At 43.8% G+C, this 19444-nt stretch overlaps 1 protein-coding gene across 2 annotated transcripts in view; it reads right to left on the bottom strand.

The window, feature by feature from the left end:
- Positions 1–2952: 2952 nt before the first annotated feature.
- The window catches only part of GYPC (glycophorin C (Gerbich blood group)), a 40948-nt gene continuing 24456 nt past the window's right edge, over positions 2953–19444 (bottom strand). For both annotated transcript variants that reach the window (XM_077830578.1, XM_077830577.1), the window contains 2 exons: positions 12731–12781; positions 2953–7483 (listed from right to left, as the gene is read on the bottom strand). In XM_077830578.1, the coding sequence (XP_077686704.1) occupies positions 7287–7483; positions 12731–12781 (248 nt within the window). In that variant the 3' untranslated portion in view covers positions 2953–7286. The remainder of the gene's footprint in view (positions 7484–12730; positions 12782–19444) is intronic.

Genomic DNA, 19444 nt, shown 5'->3' on the forward strand with positions numbered 1-19444 from the left:
TGAGGGGGGATATAGGTTTAGGAGTGCATTTCGGTACATATGGTTCTGCATATATACCTAGTTCAGCTCGGAGGGCTTGTCTTCACGGCAATTATCAGCTCGTTATTGCCCTCAAGTTATTCCACCTGCACTAGACTAGCGCGAAGGAGTTACCACATTGGGAAACAACGCTGAAAACAGGCGGAGGGCTTGGATTAGTGGCACAGAGTGATTGGACTGGCAACTGATGAGTAGTTGTAAATCAAGATGCTGCATTCCTACCTCATCAGTGGCAGCACTCAAGGGGCAATCCATCCTGCCGGATGGACCAGCTAGCTCCAGTTTAAAGCACCATTTAACTCAAGCTAGAGGTTTGTGTGTGTGGACAGGAGTTGGTTAAGGGGCAAAACTTGAGTTATAACTTGAGCTAACAATGCAGTGACAACAAAACCTTAGATACTATGGTGATAGGTTCTAGCACCAGCCCTGAAGAAAGACAGAAAGGTGATTTATCATCCTTTGTTTTATAAGACTTTGACATTATTGAGCAAGATCCTCAGCACGTGTAAATGAACGCAAGTCTACAGAAGTCATTGGAGCAATGCTGATTTACACCCGCTGAGGATCTGGGCCCTTAGTTATTTATTTATTCTTTGCAGTTTGTTTTGAAGGAGGGGGAGGTGTTGGGAAAAAATGTAATATTTGTGCCAGCCATTCAAAACTATCTATGCAATGTTTGCCTACATGTTCCGCGGTCATGCATTTAGTTAACACTCCAGAGGTCAAGGCTTCTGAATGAAGAAAGCTTCATAAGGTTGGACGTTCATCTGCTTCCTCGTTGATCTCATTCAGCAGTCTGGGATATGCACAGGTATCTTGGATGCTTGGTACCAGCAAGAAGACAATAGGCCATATCCCTGGCTTGGTACAGTCAGTATAGAGAGAGCTCCTTCTTGGCTGGTTCCCCCTCCGTTTTAAAATCTATTTTAACCACTGGTAAATTCAGAGGAACTCCACTAAGTCAATGGAGACCCTGAAGTTAATGGAGTTCCAAGCTGCGTAAATCAGGAGTGAGTGAGAGCAAATGTGGCCAGATGTTTCTGTATGTTGCCATAAAAATACACAGCCTAATCGAGAGTGGCAGGCTGCAGGGTTGGTCCCAGAGACGCTTGCAGATATACCATTAAAACAGAGCTAAATTGCACAAAAATCAAATTTAGGGTCTGTAATGAAAGATGAAAAGATCTAAGCAGCAGCAGGTTTTCTTTTTCTAATGTGAATGGCGGGGTGGCATTTAAGCTATGAGTGATCTCTAGCTTTTGGCAAGCTTGCGGTTTTTGCTCTGCTATGATAAAAAATATAGCTAATAGGATAAGTGTGATTAAGTGACTCTGACAAGCAATTCGCAGTTATCTCACATGGAGAAGCACAAGCAGGATCCAGTGAGCATTATTTCTGAATCTACAATACGAAGGCTTTCCAGCTTTTTTTATGCCACAGACCAAGTTCTGCTCTGGTTACTCTGGTGTAATCCCAAAGTAACTGTTGAAATTGGTAGAATAATTGTGGATTTAAATGTATAGATTTTTGAGGCCAGAATAATATAATATCAGGGTTGGAAGGGACCTCAGGAGGTCATCTAGCCCAGCCCCCAGCTCAAAGCAGGACCAACCCCAACTAAATCATCCCAGCTAGGGCTTTGTCAACCCGGGCCTTAAAAACCTCCTAAGGAAGGAGATTCCACCACCTTCTTAGGTAACGCATTCCAGTGCTCCACCACCCTCCTCGTGAAAAAGTTTTTCCTAATATCCAACCTAGACCTCCCGCACTGTAACTTGAGACCATTACTCCTTGTTCTGTCAGGGAGGGACTGTTTTTCATCTAGTCTAACCTCCTGTATAACACAAGCCATAGAACCTCAAGACTATGCAAGAACCCAACAACTTTGTCACTGAACCCATAACATTACACCCTAAGCCCATCTGGAACATAGGAATTGCCATACTGTCTCTGAGTTGTCTGGTCCAGTGTCCTGTATCCAGCGTGGCCAGCACCACAGACCAGTCTGGCCCTAAGTATAATTTGCCATGTTTACTTGAAACTAGATAAAGCAGTGAAGAAAATGCCTGAAAGGTGGCCCAATAACACAATGGTGCCCTTCTACACAGGAGGCTGGTGACAATGGAAATTGGGTAGGGATAAATAGACACAACAGTGCCATTCAGTCATTTTATGAGTCAAAACAGGTTAGAGATGAAGCTCTTCCTTTGTCTGTCCTGAGGCAGCTTTGCCGTCTTTTAGTACTGCAGCTATTAAGACCTGGATTCTGGAACCTTTTGTGAGTCTTCCAGCTCCCAGGTACTGGACAGAAAAGCATCACAGGCATTGTCCCTGGTTGGAGACAGTTTGCTTTGCATTCTCCTCCTAATGATTTTGCCTCAGAAGGCATCTGTGGGCTTGCGTGTCTATTTGGCCAGATTGACAATACTGTCCCTGAAGTCAATAGAATTGCATGGGGCAGGAGATCTGGCAGAAATTGACCATCTGCCTAGAAAGAGAATGGGATGCATTCATCTCGGTTGTTACTCCCTCACCTTCACTGATGAAAGTGGGCCAAGGTGCTGGAAACACTAACTATGTAACGAAAGGGTAGGGCACAGCTTCAGTGCCGAAATGCTGGCAGATGGTCCCACATTGGCACCGATGGTGGTTGGCATCTGGGAATGCTTAGGTAAGCATTGCCATCAACAGGGGAAGGCAGGGCCGCTACTGGGACTGAATGGGCCAAATTCTGTTCTCAGTAGCACCGGTGTAACGCCACCGCTGGTAATGGGGTTACACCATTATAGCTAAGCACCTATAATGTTTGCACAGCCCTAGACTAAACACTAGCATAAGCTCAGGTGTTGCTGCCATGTAAATCCAGTAGAGCAACAGATGTCCGCGTAACTCACTTTAATCTAGACTTGAGGATGGATTTTGAAAATGGCTTTATTTTTCTTCACAAACAACACAGTGTTTCAATGAGACATGTTTAAATCTCCAGGGCCCACAATCTAAAGCCCACTGACATCAACAGGAATCTTTCCAGACAAGTTTTTCTAATTAAGTTATCAGCCTCGTTTCTTAACACTAGCGATTATCTTATTTTTAAAAAGCCTTAATGCATCCACAACAGCATCAGTTTGAAAAATAGCGAATAGTTGAGGATTCGATACAAAGTTTCAAAGGCACTGAAAATCCAACTGGTGCTTTGGAACAGAGGCATTATGTACAAAGTGGTCCCTGGTGGACCAATGGCTGTCGGTTATTACAGAGCACTATACCAGGAGCATCTGTACCAGACTAGAGCTGGGCATGAAAATGGCTTTCCTATCCTGTGGAAATTTTTGAGATTTCTAAAAATTTCCCATTCTGCACTGGGATGAAACCAAGACTGTTTTTTGATCGTTTTGTTTTAATTTTTTTTTTTTGGTGGGAGGGTGGAACCCAGAAGAAAGAGAGCTAGATTACCCTGCCCCAGAATAGCCTAGTGGCTTAGTCACTCAGCTCAGGTGTGTGAGACTCAGAACTGTGCTCTGACTGATTTGGAGTAAGGACTTGGACCCAGGTGAATTCAAGCAGCAGAATATTCTGGAGTGTTTCTGGTTTTGGACCAGAAACTCTATCCTGGACCTGAGAAAACTTCCTAACAAAAGTTTTTTGTCAATCAACCCTTTCCCACAAAAAGTTTGTTTTGACAAAGTGGCATTTTATGACAGAAAACAATTTTGTCAAAAAATTCCCACCCAGCTCTGTACCAAATGTATAGTTGGCATTCGCTCATACAAAATCTGTCCTATTTCCTGAGTTGGTGGCTACAGAGTAATGGGAGTGAGTAAGTAACTGAAAACTTTTTTAGTGCTGTTTTAAAAAATCTATCAGCTCTTTTTGATCCAAAGTTACAGCCACCCGCCGAGGCACCTCTGTATTGCAAACTGTGTTCTGTTTAGCACAGCATGCGGCTTACAGAGAGGGAAGTTTTGCAAATTAGCCCAAAAAGTTATGAGAATTTTGTAATGCACTGATTTAAGGCCAAACTGATTGAAGACAGTGGGAGTATTGTGTGGGTAGAGGATGAGCGATTGGGCCTTTAGAGCTCTGCCAGTCTCATGATACTGTTAAATGTTGCTCTTTCTTTACAAAGCAATCTTTGATTCCTACAAAGTCAAACACAAAAACCCCTCAGATCCCTACTCTGCTCTCTGTTCTGGGTGCGTGAGTCAAAGCCTCTGAACTTGAAAAAAACAGTTAAAAAAAAACAACTGAAAACATAACTAGCACCAAAGTTACTTTTCTAAAATATTCTGAAAGGCTCATTGGTGATGGGTAGATGATGTAGTTATTGTACACTTGGATTGTTCAGCTGGCTGCATGAATATGGGGAAAATGGCATACAGAAATGAAGTAACCTACTAAGGAGGGCCATAGCCAAAGGCAGTAGTTGCAGTCATTTCAGATTTGGGGTCCTAAATAGTCACATACTGAGCCAGATTCCCAATTGATGTAAATCAGCATAACTCCATTGAAGCCAATTTACACCACTCCTTTATGATTAACAGTTACCTGATGGCCATCAGCCCCACAACTGGAGATGACTCTCAGGCTTGTTTGGCTTGGTCCATCCACCCCCATAACAAATAAAAACACAGCCTGGTGTACCTTGTGCAGCTGTTCAGTATCCCATGGTTCCTTAGTAGCTTAGTAACAATCCCAAGCCTTGAAAAACGATTTGTTCCTTGCAACCTCAATGGACCTCCCACCACCGCTTCATTTCTGCTGTGTGTCCATCCAGAAGATGGCTGCTCAGATGAGAATTTACTACAGTTCCAGTCAGCCACTAGAAAGGCTTCAAACAAACCTTTATTGAATAAGTTCTTCTTCGCAGCCACAGCTAGTGGCTGATGTGGGGCTGGATTGATGCAAGATAGAAATAAGGGGCTATACGGTTGACTCAGGAAGTTTACTTTAAGGAAAAGGCTTAATAGGGCCTGGCCCACTAGGCCTCCTGGAAGGTTTTTTGGGGGGCGGGGTTCCCTGGTCTCATGTATGACACGGGATGTAGTTCAAGTTGTTCCTCTCACCTCACACAATGTAGGGAATGTCTACATTGTTTCCAGACTGGGTTCCTGGGCCTATCCAGGGCATAAGCTTATGTATTTTTTTAGGTCTATGAAGAATTTAACTTCAGAGTAGATACATGAATTCTGCACATTCAAGAAGAGGATGCCCCTTTCCTCCCCACCCAGCTCCTTTTCTGGCAATCCAGGCACAGAAGTGTACACCCGCTACTAAGGTTAATCAGTTTCCTCTGCCCAAAACAATCATACAAGTTTATTCCTATTTCAAAAGCGGTCGTGAAAGGATTAAAATGGTAAAGCGAATACAAAAATCAAGTACATGACACCATAACATTTGAATTGTGTAAGTGCTGGACTATTGGATTTTCGCATCGTGTGGGCTGATGTATGTGATATGGCTGTACAATGGTCTGTGGAATTTGGTCCCAAGCTTTTCGTAAGTTGGCATGGTTTTGATTTTCTTTGGTTAAAAGCATACAGCAAAGATTCAACATTAGCCAACATTCAATCTTTAGGACTCTCCTACTGCAAAATCCTGCTCCCGTAGGCACTGAGTGGCCTTGAGGACATAATTAAAGAGACAAAACTATCCCCTTCCTTCACCAAATCTACTTGATTCCTCAAGTATTTTTTCCTGGAGATCTGGTCTCCCTCTAGTGGTTGTATGGCCAACGCTGGTGTATTAAGCTGGGCTCTAGGAGCCAGTCTGGCTCCCAGTGTCATAAAATGAAGATCTTTGGAGAAGATGAAGCCACCAAGTTGTGAAAGCACAACTGTAGACGTCTCTCTCTATAATATTTTTTTAAACAGGAAAAACATAGAAAACTATTGATTTAAAACAGGGTAGTTGATCGAAGGCAAATTTTATTATTTATTATTCCCCATCCCCTCCTTTTGGATAGTTAAGGGCATAAACCTAGCTGGTGATAAACAGGTGCAGAGGACAATTAATCCTATTTCCAGGACTACCTGTTGGCTTCTGTGAGACAGAGGGCTTGCTGGAGTGAATAAACTCATCACAGTGAATTTTTATGTGATGAACAGGAGATTTCATTTTACATATCACGTCCATTTTATTTTTTTAAAGAGCCAATGCTCAATGGAATTTTTTGTATCCGAGGCTGCCTGAAAACCAAGATATATTTAAAAGCTGGGAGGGGCACAAAAGAGAGTAAGATCAATACGACAGAATGGGATTCAAATGGACAAACTGCTCCAAGGTAGCATTACTGGTACATTTCTAGCTGTTATTTATGTCCGCATTCTGACTCCATTCTCCCAAATGTCAGCAGGTTTTTGAAAGAATTCTCCAATGTGAAATAAATAAATAAACACCAGGGCCAGAGTTCTCATTCCAAATCTAGTAGTGGAGAGCATTTGTTTCAGAAGGTCTGCACTAGCCAATAACTATTGACCTACCTATGTATGCAGGAAAGGAGCCTAATAGCTATTTGGGATCATTTTCTTAAGTCTAGTGGTTATTACCTACTATATACTGTAAATTCTAACACTTTCCAATCCTCAAGTCACCATGCAGAGCTTAGCTAAAAATAAAAATACTTCACTCTTAAGTGTTCCATATTTTTCCTATAGGGTTTGTATGTGTCATGTCCTTGATTTAAAAACAAAGTGCGGGGTGGTGGGGAAGGAAGAGGGCCAGAAAGGGAAAAAATCACACCTGGCAAAGTGCACATTTAAGGGAGGGGGCAGAATTCTGGACTATAGACCAATTTTTGTTCCACTAACCCCAGCTTTTATCTGGTTTAACACTTGTTCTATTACCACTAAAAAATGCATTTTCAGGTAGTTCTGTATAATATCGATGTAGGAGGCATCATTAACGCTAAGAGGATGTCTTCCATTGGCATCTGCTATTTTGACCAAATGTCAAGGTTTGACATTTGATTTCATTATCTGGTATAGGTTGATCGTTCAGACTGAGATTTTGTTTCTTCTGATCTGATATTGAATTCAACTGTGACCAGCTGTGTGGCTAATCAAATCAACAGCCAGGTATTTGGTGTTCTGTTCTTCATGGGAAGCGGGGGGAAGTAGCATTTCAATTAGGATGCTTGCCTCTATCCTTGCAATATCCATATCTTAGTGCTTTCGTTGATGTAGTGTTTCTGACTGATTCCCTTGGGGAAAGAAGCACTCAGACAGTCTCAGTGTGGATTCCCTTTGCGCTCAGATGAAATATTCCTTTTTGCTCTCATCCACAGCCTCCTGGAGAGCCGGGTCATTTCTCAGAGCAGCATCCGCACTTTCGGCAAATTCAGTTCCCTTTGCTTCATTCGTGTGGTAGGTGCCCTTGTGCCTGTACGTGTATCGAAGCATCACAATCAACAGGCAAATTAGGACAATAGCCACCGCTGCAATGACACCTAGCAGGGAAGAACCATTTGAATTGTTTAGTGAGCGATAACATATAGCCTACATTTTACCCTGGGACATAATGGAACCGGGGGGAAGTAGGGGGGAAGTATATGGATAATACATCATAATACACTCAGACACGGCAGGGATGGGGGGGGGGTCTATATAAATATCTTGATAAACAGAATTTCAGCAATCCAGGCCTGAGTAAGAGGACTGCAGAAATCTATGCAAAAATTCAGACTGCTTCCAAATGAATCGGTTGATATTCAATACTTAGAAACAAATTCATCCCAAATTGAGAAGAAACAAGACAATCCAAAGGGAAAAACTGTGTGAGCTGGTTAGCACCCCGGTGCTAATTCAACTTACTTCCAGGTGATTCTGATCATGCACCATGCTGAATGCTCTTAACTCCCTGTGACTTCAGGAGGAATTGAAGGCATGGAATGTTTCTAAGGTGGCACCCTGCACGGGGTAGGAACAGACCCCTTGATGTCCTTACACTGTTCTGTATTTACCAGCTTCCACATCCCTGTGCTCTAATTAAACAAAGACTGGTGAAGTGACGCCGGAGATGAGGAATCCTGTGTAGATGCTTGCTCCCCCAGGACTAGCTAATAGCTTGCAATGCCTCTATCAGACCAGAAACTCTGCTTCCTAAAGGCACCCTGAACGTGCATGTGAAAAGGCCCTGCACAGAACCTGTACCGTTGCAGTTCCTGCTGCAGGAGTATGAAGCCAAGTCATGGGGAACTCTGCATGCCTTGGCGCTTCAGAGCTCTTCCCTGTGCTGTCTCTTTCTGCAGCAAAGAGCCAGGAAGGAGATGCTGGGGAGGGAGGGATAGCTCAGTGGTTTGAGCATTGGCCTGCTTAAACTCAGGGTTGTGAGTTCAATCCTGGAGGGGGCCATTTAGGGATCTGGTGCAAAAACTGGGGATTGGTTCTGCTTTGAGCAGGGAGTTAGACTAGTGGACCTCCTGAGGTCCCTTCTAACCCTGATATTCTATGATTCTAAGCAGTACTGCCAACCCCAAGCATTCATAAGTCAGACCCCCCCTCTCTCCTGAAATAATGAGGCTGGCTTCAAAGTCATGTTTTTTTTAACATAATATATTTGGGCTTTTTATTTGCCTTTTGGGTGTTGAGCCTTTGGTCTGTACTCAGGTCACAGATTAAACTTTTCCCTGCAACCAGGATGGCTAGAAACTTATTTTGTTCTATAATGATGGCCAAGATTATCCTGTGTTCACATGACTCCAGGGGCTGGGGCTTTAAGGAATATGCTAAATATTACAAAAGTCATAACAAAACCATGAGAGTTGGCAGTACTAAGGCATAAGCATGCTTAGCAGGTCTATGAATGATGCAGACCCACTGGGCAAATCCCAAGCACAAAGGATGACGCCAACGTGACTCCGGGTCTGTCCCACGTTCTGGATCCAAGGCAAGGGGCAGGAATTGGCCTCTCCTGACTTCTGTGCTCATCACCCCATGGAAAGCCCATTTTTAACCGTATTTAGACTGTGTATGCAATGTATGAGCTGTATGAAATCTGTAACAACACACACGAGAAAAGTCTGTCCCACTAGACAAGCAATCAGGTCATGTCTACACAGAGACTTAATGTGTGGCAAGCCAGGGAGGAAATCTGCCACTCGCTAAGTGCCTGTCTTGGTCCTGCTACCATGGAGTAAAAGTTTCATAGTGCTGTTTGACGTACTGCAGCAGTATGTCAAACAGCAATATGTCAAAGCGGACTAGGGGACTTTTAGTGTGTGGTAGCTGTCACTTAGTACACGGCAAGCGAGTCTGCTGTAGATTTATACCCTGACTTGCCACACACTGAGTCTCCAAGTAGCCCTTAGATAAGGATATGAGCAGCATTGATTGTCTTAACTCAGAGTGGGGAAAAGACCCGGTCATACTTACAAATTTTATTTAAGCTAATGTTAAAATATTTTATAATACGTAGGTTGAGAAAAGTGTCTGTACATCTGGGTATAGTGCTTAGATTATCCACAAATACAACGTTTGTTTTAAAAGTCATATGATACATATAGTGCATAATACCAAAATAGCAAAAGGGAGGATGGACTTTACAAGGATATCTCTTCGTTGCAGAGTGAGCCTGAGCTCACTTGTAGGGACATGAGAATGGGGGTGAGTAATACGAGAATATTGGCATGAATGGTGAGGGGAGAATTTTGGCAACTCTTCCAGGATTAAGGCAGGAGACCATTTTATTTGTACCTAATTATGTTAACTAGTTCCTCCAGCTTTTATGATGACTGAAGTTACTGCTCTGAAAGAGAATTGCTCATGTAAAGAAGTGGCGGTTACAATAATAATGTGATTCCACAGAGGCTTTATCAATTTTTTTAGGACTACATTGGTATCCCTTGACACAATGAGCTTTAATAGACTTTAGATAAGGCACAGTATTAATAAGCCTAAGACGAAGCACCATTCAATTTCCCTTCCACTGATTCACAGGAAGCTGAAATTAAAGTTACAGGAGCTAGAACCTGAGGGAAATACATTAGAACCTCACTAATTTGCACTAATGATTGGGATACCCCTGGTGCATTACTGAAATGAGCGAGTTAGCAGGGAAGTGAACAAACACAAAGAAAATCAAAAGACTAGGATAATACATTTCTCCATGTACAGTGCTTTGCTCATTTAATCCGACAACTGTAGTTAGTTTAAATGTATGAGGGCATGAATAGAACTCGAGGAAATGTGTTGCTGTATGTTTTGTAAAAATAATGGGCCACATCAGCAGCTGCTATAAATTGGAAGAGCACTAATCAATGAAGCTACCCTGATTTACACCAGCAATGAGCTGGCTCAATGAGGTAAGAGTTCACTAGCGTGCCCAACTATGCGTTCTTTGAGCTGTGGGGCGAGTGTCCTCATTTGTGGGTCACTAAGGTCTGTAACTCAACATAGAGTCAATTTCTGAGGTTCTGCCATGATCTGGAATCTAGACACAGATGGATGTGGAAGGTAATAGATTTCAGAGTAGCAGCCGTGTTAGTCTGTATCCGCAAAAAGCACCCGAGTACTTGTGGCACCTTAGAGACTAACAAATTTATTTGAGCAGAAGCTTTCGTGAGCTACAGCTCACTTCATCGGATATTCAGGGTGACTCCAGTCAGTGACTGGGGATCTCAATCCTTATGGCTTAAGGTTTCCCCCTCTTGAAACCCAAAGCAGCTCCTCCGCCCCCCCGAAACCGCTCTTCTCTGAGCCTTCAGCACGCCTGGTCCTCATTAGGCCCCCTGCATTTTACTGCTCCCCAGTCACTTACTGCAGGAAGCGCCATCCATGGGGTGCAGTACATCCCACGGCTACAACCAGTTGTCACAGAGTCCCCGGGCAATGCTCTGGAACTGCTCCCTACGAAGCCAGATCTGCTTTGGGTTTCAAAAGGGGGAAACCTTAAGCCATAAGGATTGAGATCCCCAGTCACTGACTGGAGTCACCCTGAATATCCCATGAGGTGAGCTGTAGCTCACGAAAGCTTCTGTTGAAATAAATTTGCGAATCTCTAAGGTGCCACAAGTCCTCCTTTTCTTTTTGAAGGTAATAAAGTCATTCTCTTCGGAGACAAGAGGGAAATGGTTTCTAGTGGCCATACATATCCCTTCCAGATGCACCGTGAGGTATGTGAAAGACAGATACCAGTCAGGGGAAGGCTAAACATCACCCTTTTCACCTCCTTCTCCGCTTCCCAGGGCTGGATTTTGGGGTACAGGTGAGCTGTGCTGGAGCGCAAGCAATGAATTACCAGCTCAGTGGCATCATCCCGCTCCAAGACTGGAAATTCTGCAGACATATTGTGCCAAAGCGAATATAAAGCCAGAAGGGACCTTTGTGATTATCTAGTCTGACCTCCTGTATAACGCAGGCCAGAGAACTGCCCCAAAATAATCCCTAGAGCAGATCTTTTAGAAAAAACATCTCCTCTTGATTTAAAAATTGTCAGTGATGGAGAACCCACCATGACCCTTGGTAAATTGTTCCAATGGTTAATTACCTTCACTGGTAAAAATATACATTTATTGCTAGTCTGAGTTTATCTAGCTATAGAAGAGCGAGGTGTTATCATTACCATTAACATCTGGACAGCCCCTGTGCATCGAAACCCTAACATCCAGGCAGATCCTGGAATATTTTATTCCCTCCGGGAAAGCATGGCCATATATTTAAAATTCCCCCTAATTCTGCACCTGAAACGTGACCTCTGTAATAAATGATGCACGGGCAATGGCAGGTGAAGTAACTGCAGGTGCAAATGTTGGATTTAAGTGTCCTGATTCTGTTCTCATGCCAGTTTCACACACAGTGTAACTCCATTCACCTCTTCCAGTCACTCCTGCTTCCCCCGGCATAAATGAGATCAGAATCAGGCCTCAGGCCATTAGATGTCTAAATTCTATCACTTTTCTCCTCAGTTGGCCACGGGTAAAAAATTAGAGGCTGGGTTGAAGCTTCTTGGAAGATTTAACCCTTCTAGTCGGTGACTCTATAGAACATAGTAACACTCTGTCTCCTGAGAGGGAGCGAGAGAGAGAGAGAGTGCACTAATTCAGCAATGTATTTAAGCACATGCTTAAGTTTACGCATGTGAATACTACAGAAAATTTAAAATTCAGCATTAAACATCCAAATTAAGTCTGTGCTTAAGTGTTTTGCTGGATTGGGACTTTTCTGATTTCATTTTTGAATACTGCATAGTACCTGCACAGTGTTGTCTATAGAAAGCTGACCAAGCATGGGATTTTATAAGATGACAACAAGAGCCCTGTTTTCTTTTCTTCTAATGCAGATGTTCTCAAACTTTAGCAACCCGAGAACCCCCATTTTGATTAAAAAATTTTCACAGACCCCCCAAGCTCACCGCTCAGTCCCAGGCTCCACCCCCACTCCACCCGTTCCCCCAAAGCCCCACCTCTTCTCACCCCCATTGTACCCCTGCCCCTCCTCTTCCCTGCCTCTCTGCCCCCTTCCCTGAGTGCGCCTCATGCTTGCTCCTCATCCTCCCTCCCAGTGTCTCCTGCATGCTGCTGAAAAGCTGTTCCCCGGCATGCAGGAGGCACTGGGAGAGAGGGGGAGGAGTTGAAGGAGGGAAGAGGAGGAGTTGATCAGCAGGGCCTGTGGACCCCCTGGAGTACCCTCGCAGATCCCCAGCGGTCCACAGACCCCATTTTGAGAAATGCTGTACTAATGGAACTTTCAATACTTACCTCCAATGACTGCCACATCTACTGGAGCTGAAGAACCCCCGAGATCTCCAGCTACAAATAGAATAAAATATAGAAAAGTTAAATAGATGAAACGGCTTGGATGATGTATGACTACAGCTCCCCTATTGAAGGGTGCGATAGTATTTTAACCTCTGTAACATGAAATGTAGCACTTCAGTGAGATCTCTGATTTAGCATTCGCAAAAAGAAAAGGAGGACTTGTGGCACCTTAGAGACTAACCAATTTATTTGAGCATAAGCTTTCGTGAGCTACAGCTCACTTCATCGGATGCATCTGATGAAGTGAGCTGTAGCTCACGAAAGCTTATGCTGAAATAAATTGGTTAGTCTGTAAGGTGCCACAAGTCCTCCTTTTCTTTTTGCGAATACAGACTAACACGGCTGCTACTCTGAAAGCATTCATAAAATATCTAATTAGAACTGGGTGGATGGTAGTGATTTTGTATCAATATAATGCTTGGGAAAGAAACAGCCAGCACATAGTGCAAATTCTCTTGGTCATCAGGGAAACACACCTACTGTTTATTATGATCACTTACCTGTAACATCTTTTGATGGATGATGAAATTAAGAGTATCTGGGCAGTGTGATTATTCTTGGAAAGTCAGTATGGGGACAAAAAAGTGGTGCCTATTTTGGACAGGATTCTCATTTGGTATAAATCAGTTTAGTTCCATTGACTTTAATTACCATTATATCTCCGCATCATCATCATGTTTATTATTTTTAAAATGTATATTAAATGTATATATATTACATATTTTAAAATGTATATCTGAATGTGGCCCTTCGAAGCCAAATTATAGATTATAACTTCTAAGCAGATAATCTTGCAATTTAAAATCATAAGAAGAAGCTGACCATGTCCTTTTGAGTATCTGAGATCAGGAATTCAGTGGAAAAAGTCAAACTGCTGAAAAAAAAGAGCATTTACTTAAAAAATCCAAACCAACAAAAAACCAACAAAACAAAAAACCCCGGGGTGGGGACAACTAATGAGAAGCTGTAGTGTTTGGAGAAAATACAAAACAATGAAGTTTTCCCCTCTTTATCATCTAATATGATAGTTAATGCAACAGTAAATTGAGATAAACTGATATTTCCCTATTGGCTTCCCTGGTTGGACATAAGCCAAAGTTACCAGGTACGATTCTGTACTCAGTTCCACTATTTTTTACTCTGGTGTAACCCCACTGACTTCAACTGAATTATTCCTGATTTTTCGCTTGGCTCAACCTGTGTTTATTCTCAGAAGGAAATTATTACCGTGCCCACCTAATAATTAATTTTGGAGGTAAATTCGTAGCAAGCATTTGACTGGCAGCTTCTACTGTCAAGAAAGATAAGGCAGATGGTAATAAGTTTTAAGGGCAGCAAGGACCACTGTAATCAGTTAGGGCTTGTCTACATTACCCGCTGGATCTACAGGCAGAGATCGATCCAGTAGGGGTCGATATATCGCGTCTAGACTAGACGCGATAAATCGACCTCTGAGCGTTCTCTCATTGACTCCGGTACTCCACCAGGGCGAGAGGCACAGGCGGAGTCGACGGAGGAGCGTCAGCCATTGACTTACCCCAGTGAAGACACCGCGGTAAGTAGATCTAAGTATCTCGACTTCAGCTACATTATTCACAAAGCTGAAGTTGCGTAACTTCGATTGACCACCCCTCCTCCCCAAGTGTAGACCAGGCCTAAGTCTGCCCTCCTGCATAATACAGGCCATAGAACATCCCTGAAAGAATTCTTGTTTTGAACTACAGCAGATCTTTTAGAGCAATGAACAAGGTGATTGGCTTTTGGAGGTTTCCCATGCTTTGTATAGTACAGCGGCTCCCTTCACCTGGATTGTTGTTGTATTGTTTATATAATTACAACATCTGTTGGTTGACTAATAAGACAAATTGTATAGGATGGGGGATATCATTCCATCAGGGTACAACCTGAGTAGCTGGGAAGAGTCTGTTTATGCGGAGGAGGAAGACACCCAAAGCCCAGGTCCTCCCACAGAAGCACCAAGACTGTGATAGTTCCCAGAACATCCCAGACCTGTGAAAGGCAATGGTAACACATTGGCAGGCCCACTGCTTCCAGCCCCTGTCTGTAGCCTGCACCTGTCCCCTCTATATCAGAGCACAGTAAACTCACTGGAGCTGAGGCACATACCCACACAGCCTCAGATCCTCTCCTCCCATGGAGTTGCACTTGGGGGCGGGGGGGGGGGGGGGTTGGTCTCTAAAATATCTGCAGAAAGGTCTAGGAATAGGATTCTTCCAAACACACCGTGACCCGATCCCATTCAAGCTGTGCACTGATGAAGGGTTTACCCCATTCCATGCAATCTGCACACTTTTATTACAACCAGGTCCACTCCAGCCCAACTGTGCTCCCAGACCCGCCTTTAATACATCCTGTCCCACCCATTGTAGGAGGGGTAAGCATGACCTGGCTCCACCCACCAGGGCTCAGTGAGGGGTTCCTCTCCCTCTGCATCTGTGGGAGGCCACACCGCCTCACTACATTCCCCCCAAGCTCAAACTGTATTGCCTTTCTTTTTGCCAGATGCACATCAACAAAGAACACTCTTCCATTATATAGCAATATATTATAAGAACACTCTTCCACTTTATATAACGGTGCCTAAACGTGTGAATCCTGAAACGTTTCCCTAGGTTACTGCAATATCAAGCTACAAAGGGATGCTTCCAAATATTAATTTCAGATCAAATCCTCCTCGCTTTAATTATAAAGGTATATGAGTAACTCTCCATCATTCCTGGCATTCCCAAGGGCCCTTCTGATTCAGATAACAAGCAGATGCCCTATCTCCAGCCCTTGACATAGAAGTGCTTTTTGATAAGGTATTATTGTATCTCTGCTTTAAGATTTAATTTTGACACTGGACTTTTTAAGCTTTTGGAAGAATGTGGGCCAGATCCTCCACTGGTGGAAATTGGCATTGCTCTGCTGAAGTCAGTGGAACTACGCCAGTGAACATGGTTATGTGTCTATAACCGCCACAGCTCTCAGTGATTGCCAATAGGAGAGTCTCCACTTTTGCGTTAACGTGCCCTCCTCCCACAGTGAGGAGGGGTTGTTATCCTTTCATTGGGTAAACTGGAGCTGCTCCAATTTATACAGCAGTAGAGAATTTGGATCAGAAATTTGGCCCACTTCCCTCCTCACTTTCACTGATGTAAATCAAAAGTAACTTCATTGTCATAAATAGGCCACTTCCTTGCTTGAGGATCTCAGCTGACAACTCGGCGAACGAGCATGTGAGGGAACTACCAGACCTGCTATATTAATAGGACTGAGGGCATTATAAAAAGCTACCATGACTGGTCGAAGAGTTGGGCATGTAAGAGGCTGATGAGCACAGTGGGTTTGCACTCATGAAATGAGATGACCTGCTCTGAGTCTGAAAGAGAGGTGACCGCCATAATCTGGAGCAGATGTAGAACTCTAAACCTCCTCGGCTATGCTCAAGAAGTATACTCTGTTATTTTTGGGCTGAATTCCCTACAGTGGCAAAGACGCCCATGCTCTTCCAGGAGTTTTTGCCTGGGTAAGGACCACAAGGTGTGACGCTCGATGAATTCTTTATTCCATTCAGCTGCAAGTGCAGCTGCTTGTGTTTCCTGAGTCTTTCTGTTGTGTCCATTTGGTTATTTTCCTGTGTTTCACAGGGGACAAATTTTCAGGTATTGCCTATTAAATTGCCCCTGCAAAAATGCGTCCCACCGTTACGCTGGCTTGAGTGTCTTTTAGGCGCAATCTGGCCCGTTATGTGTTATATAGCACTGTAACTCAAATACTGCATCTGAGCATTGTATGGCAGCACTGGTTATTAAAACATACAGAAATGAAGAGAGCTGGAAAAGTTCCGGTTCTTCATAAAATTTCCTACCCACCCCAGTGTATTAAACAAATCAAGACAACAATAAAGAAACCAAACAGCCAAACTAAATGTTCAGCCAAAAGCCGGTATCTTTGTTGCATGATATGAAACTCATCAAATTCCAGCTCTGAGGGATCAAGTTCCAGAAGCAGGGGTTTGCAACAGATAATGCTTTGCTGCCAATCTCATCAAGCCATGTCCCAGAGATAGACAGAGGCTTTGTCCCAGCAGACCTCAAATATCATGATATCAAATATCTTCCGCACAGGGAAGAAAGGTAAGCAGCAGGATATGGACCCTGGACTTCAGGAAAGCAGACTTTGACTCCCTCAGGGAACGGATGGGTAGGATCCTCTGGGGGACTAACATGAAGGGGAAAGGAGTCCAGGAGAGCTGGCTGTATTTCAAGAAATCCCTGTTGAGGTTACAGGGACAAACTATCCCAATGAGTCGAAAGAATAGTAAATATGGCAGGCGACCAGCTTGGCTTAACGGTGAAATCCTAGCGGATCTAAAACATAAAAAAGAAGCTTACAAGAAGTGGAAGGTTGGACATATGACCAGGGAAAAGTATAAAAATATTGCTCAGGCATGTAGGAATGAAATCAGGAGGGCCAAATCGCACCTGGAGCTGCAGCTAGCAAGAGATGTCAAGAGTAACAAGAAGGGTTTCTTCAGGTACATTGGCAACAAGAAGAAAGCCAAGGAAAGTGTGGGCCCCTTACTGAATGAAGGAGGCAACCTAGTGACAGAGGATGTGGAAAAAGCTAATGTACTCAATGCTTTTTTTGCCTCTGTCTTCACTAACAAGGTCAGCTCCCAGACTGCTGCGCTGGGCATCACAACATGGGGAGTAGATGGCCAGCCCTCTGTGGAGAAAGAGGTGGTTAGGGACTATTTAGAAAAGCTGGACATGCACAAGTCCATGGGGCCGGACGAGTTGCATTCGAGAGTGCTAAAGGAATTGGCGGCTTTGATTGCAGAGCCATTGACCATTATCTTTGAAAACTCGTGGCGAACAGGGGAAGTCCCAGATGACTGGAAAAAGGCTAATGTAGTGCCAATCTTTAAAAAAGGGAAGAAGGAGGATCCTGGGAACTACAGGCCAGTCAGCCTCACCTCAGTCCCCGGAAAAATCATGGAGCAGGTCCTCAAAGAATCAATCCTGAAGCACTTACATGAGAGGAAAGTGATCAGGAACAGTCAGCATGGATTCACCAAGGGAAGGTCATGTCTGACTAATCTAATCGCCTTCTATGATGAGATTACTGGTTCTGTGGATGAAGGGAAAGCAGTGGATGTATTGTTTCTTGACTTTAGAAAAGCTTTTGACACGGTCTCCCACAGTATTCTTGTCAGCAAGTTAAAGAAGTATGGGCTGGATGACTGCACTATAAGGTGGGTAGAAAGTTGGCTAGACTGTCAGGCTCAATGGGTAGTGATCAATGGCTCCATGTCTAGTTGGCAGCCAGTGTCAAGTGGAGTGCCCCAGGGGTCGGTCCTGGGGCCGGTTTTGTTCAATATCTTCATAAATGATCTGGAGGATGGTGTGGATTGCACCCTCAGCAAATTTGCGGATGATACTAAACTAGGAGGAGTTGTAGATACGCTGGAGGGCGGGGATAGGATACAGAGGGACCTAGACAAATTGGAGGATTGGGCCAAAAGAAATCTGATGAGGTTCAATAAGGATAAGTGCAGGGTCCTGCACTTAGGACGGAAGAACCCAATGCACAGCTACAGACTAGGGACCGAATGGCTAGGCAGCAGTTCTGCGGAAAAGGACCTAGGGGTGACAGTGGACGAGAAGCTGGATATGAGTCAGCAGTGTGCCCTTGTTGCCAAGAAGGCCAATGGCATTTTGGGATGTATAAGTAGGGGCATAGCGAGCAGATCGAGGGACGTGATCGTTCCCCTCTATTCAACATTGGTGAGGCCTCATCTGGAGTACTGTGTCCAGTTTTGGGCCCCACACTACAAGAAGGATGTGGATAAATTGGAGAGAGTCCAGCGGAGGGCAACAAAAATGATTAGGGGACTGGAACACATGAGTTATGAGGAGAGGCTGAGGGAACTGGGATTGTTTAGTCTGCAGAAGAGAAGAATGAGGGGGGATTTGATAACTGTTTTCAACTACCTGAGCGGTGGTTCCAGAGAGGATGGTTCTAGACTATTCTCAGTGGTAGAAGAAGACAGAACAAGGGGTAATGGTCTCAAGTTGCAGTGGGGGAGGTTTAGGTTGGATATTAGGAAAAACTTTTTCACTAGGAGGGTGGTGAAACACTGGAATGCGTTACCTAGGGAGGTGGTAGAATCTCCTTCCTTAGAAGTTTTTAAGGTCAGGCTTGACAAAGCCCTGGCTGGGATGATTTAATTGGGGATTGGTCCTGCTTTGAGCAGGGGGTTGGACTAGATGACCTCCTGAGGTCCCTTCCAACCCTGAGATTCTATGATTCTATGATGGAACTTAGGGGAAGGGAGTAACCTTTTGAAATATCTGGAGTAAGATAGTGGGAGATGGATCCCAGCTATTGTACATGGAGCAAGATTATACCAGTCCATAAGTACAATTCAGTGATTATATTTTAATCTATGCACTGATTATATTTTAATCCATGCACTGATTAGGGGGCCCAAAAATCTACAGGGAATGTTGCAAGTCCACATAACGCCCCTGAGGGCTAGATATTGCAATTGGATCTTTTGTTTAGCAGTGTCAAATTGCTGAATACTTTCTAATATATCAAAGTTTGCTCTTCCAATAAGGAAACAGAAACAAACCCATGTGACTT

This window comes from Eretmochelys imbricata, chromosome 11 (genome assembly GCF_965152235.1).
Source record: "Eretmochelys imbricata isolate rEreImb1 chromosome 11, rEreImb1.hap1, whole genome shotgun sequence".
In the NCBI taxonomy this organism is placed as follows: Eukaryota; Metazoa; Chordata; order Testudines; family Cheloniidae; genus Eretmochelys; species Eretmochelys imbricata.